At 16.4% G+C, this 3,606-nt stretch overlaps 1 protein-coding gene across 16 annotated transcripts in view; it reads right to left on the bottom strand.

The window, feature by feature from the left end:
• Nucleotides 1-305: 305 nt before the first annotated feature.
• Nucleotides 306-3,606, bottom strand: part of LOC102678519 — a 50,315-nt gene continuing 47,014 nt past the window's right edge. For 11 of the 16 annotated variants that reach the window (XM_006623838.2, XM_006623830.2, XM_006623833.2 and 8 more), the window contains one exon: nucleotides 306-649. In XM_006623838.2, coding sequence (XP_006623901.1) covers nucleotides 462-649 — 188 coding nt within the window. In that variant the 3' untranslated portion in view covers nucleotides 306-461. The remainder of the gene's footprint in view (nucleotides 650-3,606) is intronic. The other 5 variants (XM_031514286.1, XM_006623835.2, XM_006623837.2 and 2 more) reach the window with 1 other exon arrangement.

The raw sequence follows: 3,606 nt of genomic DNA, 5'->3' as shown, positions 1-3,606 counted from the left end.
ATAATATTAAATATAATATTTTATATTTTATTTAATTTCAAAAAAATATTATCTAAAAAATAATCGAGCATATAAAATTATTTAGATAAAAAATTGTTTTTATGTACAAAATATTAATTGATAATAAAATTAAAATATAAAATATAAAAAATATAATCTCTAATATAATTCTAAAATTATAAAACAATGAAAATATAAGATATCGGGTAACTTTAATCATGTTAATTATAATTTTAATTCTAACTTTTTAACTTCTAACTTTTGTAAAAAGATTGTTTATAATTCAATATCAAAATATAATATGCATATATCAATTGATTAAAATATTAAAACATGAGGAAATGCTTTCAAAGATTTAGTTTCCAAATTAGATTAATTTAATGTGGAATAATTAAAGAAATTTTGATATTAAAGAAATAAAAATATAATTTTAAAGATGAGAAAAATTATAAAAAAAAAACTTATGCATAAAATATAAACATAGAATATGATAGTGACAAGCATACCTTTATCCTAGATACAGCTTCTTCTGCTTGGCACATACGTGTAGATTTGGTAGGCTCTCCTTCACAAACAAGTTGAGTAGATCCCAGATATCGAGCTCGAAACAACACTCCTTCAATTAAGACTGAAGAATCGTTGAGAAGAGCTGAAATATTCACAGAAATTTATCAATTAGACTTTATATGTTTCATTATTCAAATTATTTATAAAATTATTTTATAAATTAATTTTATAAATATTATTTATAAAATTTATGTTTTATATTACAAATAGTAAAGAAATTTAAAAATTAAAACTTGAAGAAATTTAATCGAAGATATATGAATTGGAATAGATATACAGGATAGTTCATCAGATACTATTATCTAGATTTTTATCGTTATTATTATCTATAAAAAATGTTTCATATAGAATTGAATAGCTTCAGAAGATATATATTTTGGTGATAATAATTCTTTTGTAAATGGAAAGATATAAAGGTCAGTAATATTTTTAATAGGATCATATTTTTTATTATATATAAAAAAAAAATATCAATTATAATTTGATATTTTCTTTTTATAAAAAAAATATATTAACGTATTTATATATCTAAAATATGTCCAATCATTAATTTAAGAGATATTTTAATTTGAAATTTGTAAAATTTACTATATAAAAATCAAAAAATACGCGAAATGATATTCTATTATTCATGTTTTCTTTGGTTATTATATTATATTATATTATATTAAGTTTCTTCTTTATAATTGTAATAAATTTTACAAATTTCAAATTAAAATATTCTAAATAAATATTCTAATAATTTTTATTTTTTATTTTAAATTTTTTTTAATAGAAAATATCAGGTTATATCAAATGATGCAATAAAAAAATAATCTCATTTAAAAGAATATTAATGACTTTTATATATTTTCTATGTTTAAAAAAATTTCGTAATATTAGAGTATCTCTTTTCTTAAATTATTCAATTCTATTTAAAAAATTTTTTACTATCAATAATAAAATGATAATATTTGAGCCATCCTGTACAAATTTTTTTTTATTATTATTAATACAATATTCGAGAGAATCTCGATTATTCAAACTAATCTTTCAAACTAATCTATTCAAACAAAATCATAAAATAATCAACAAATAATAAACAATAATTTTACGAATAATTGGATGATTCACATGACTATATATGAAAAATTATAATTTTTTATATATTACTTTTTTTTTATTCATATTTATTCATATTGCATATATATATATATATATTTTAACGATTTTTGTCTTAATCTTTTTAAATTGCTAAATTGTAAAATTCTTGTCTAATACTTTTCAAATTTAATAATATTTTCGCGAAAATGTTTCTTGTTTCATACTAATAATTATCTCTAATATAATGAATATTTCAGAATGCACGAGAATATTATTTAGGTATTATCTTTAGGTATTATATTTTTTATTATTCTCTTCGTTTAGAAATCTTTCAATATTCTTTTTTTCAATATTCAATATTCTTTTCTTTCAATATTATTTTTTCAATAATTTTGTTTATTATTTATATCATTCTTTAAGCTATTACATCACTTTTATTATAATTTGTATATCTTAATATTTATATCCATAAATTTTTATAAAAATAATCAGATAATTAAGGTTTAGATAATTGAGGTTCTACTATATATATATACTTTATTTATATTATTATATATATATAGTTATTATCACTTATATAACTATTGCCACTTACCGATTATATGCAGCAGGAATGCAGCAAATGAAAAACAATTTTTTTAGATATTAATATCATGAATTAAGACGAATAAGTAGACGGAGTATTCTTTAATAAATATTAGATATCTAATACTATATTAACAATATTTTTGAAACTAGCAGATAAGATAAGATCGTTAACTACAAAAAAAATAAAGAAGATTAAATGAAAAATATTAAGATTCTAACGATTTTAATTATATAATATATATATCTGCATATATTATAAATAAATTGATCAATCTCTGTTTTATAAAAAATATATTGCATTGCAAACATAAAAATTATTCTATTTAATAAATTATAGTAAGTAAAATTACATATTGATTAAAATGTGTTATTATATTTTGTATTATTGTTATTATTTTTATTTCTTTTGTAATATTGACTAATGAATATTCTATAAATATTTATTTTTCTTTAATGATTTGATTTATCTTCTGATTTCCAAAACTACCTCTGTTATGATGTTATGAATGCTTTAAAATGCATGAAAAATATTTATATAATATTATTTGAAGATATATTGTTTTCTTCATTGCTCTCTTCTTATTACAAGAGAATAAAAATTTCAAGTTTGTATCTTTGAATAGAAAAATTTTTTATATTCTGATTTTGATTATTTACTTTATAATGAATATTCGAAAAAAAAATAAAAATTAAAATAAAAAAAAAATAAAAAAAAATTGATTTCTACAATCAAGATTAATTTAATATCTCTATAATTAATTTTAAAATTAGAAAAAATGAATGAAGATTAGATTTAATATTATAGATTTAAAACTATAAAAAATATACTCATAAATTTTATGACTAAACTATATTAATATATTTATGATCATTGTAAATTATATTGAAAATATTGAAAATCAAGATATAGATTGTGTCTTAATTTGAACATTTAATATTAAATGTTACTTTGTAACTTCTCAAAATTATATACCAAAATTTCATGTTAATTTAAATTACTAATACAATAATATTAATTATTTTATTACTTTATTTTGATGTTTGTTAATTTATTTATATAAATAAAGCAGAATAGAAAATACATATAGAAAATACAATAATATATTTTTTTCTATTCATTTAAAAAAATTCTAAATGTCTGGCAATAGAGATATCATTGTATTATTTAAATCTTAAATTTTAATTAATTGTATTAAAATAAATGATTTTTATTGAAATTTTAAATTATGTACTTAAGAAATATAATAAATTATTAAATATAATAAATTATATTAAATATCAACACTAGATTATTATATGTAATATTTAATATTTAATATTACATGTAATATTACATGTATACATAATAGTAAAAATTTTAATTTTTAT

The sequence above is a fragment of the Apis dorsata genome, unplaced genomic scaffold (genome assembly GCF_000469605.1).
Source record: "Apis dorsata unplaced genomic scaffold, Apis dorsata 1.3 scaffold_960, whole genome shotgun sequence".
NCBI classification, from domain to species: Eukaryota; Metazoa; Arthropoda; class Insecta; order Hymenoptera; family Apidae; genus Apis; species Apis dorsata.
The sequence above is the reverse complement of the archived record's forward strand: the minus strand, read 5'-3'. Positions and strand labels throughout refer to the sequence as shown.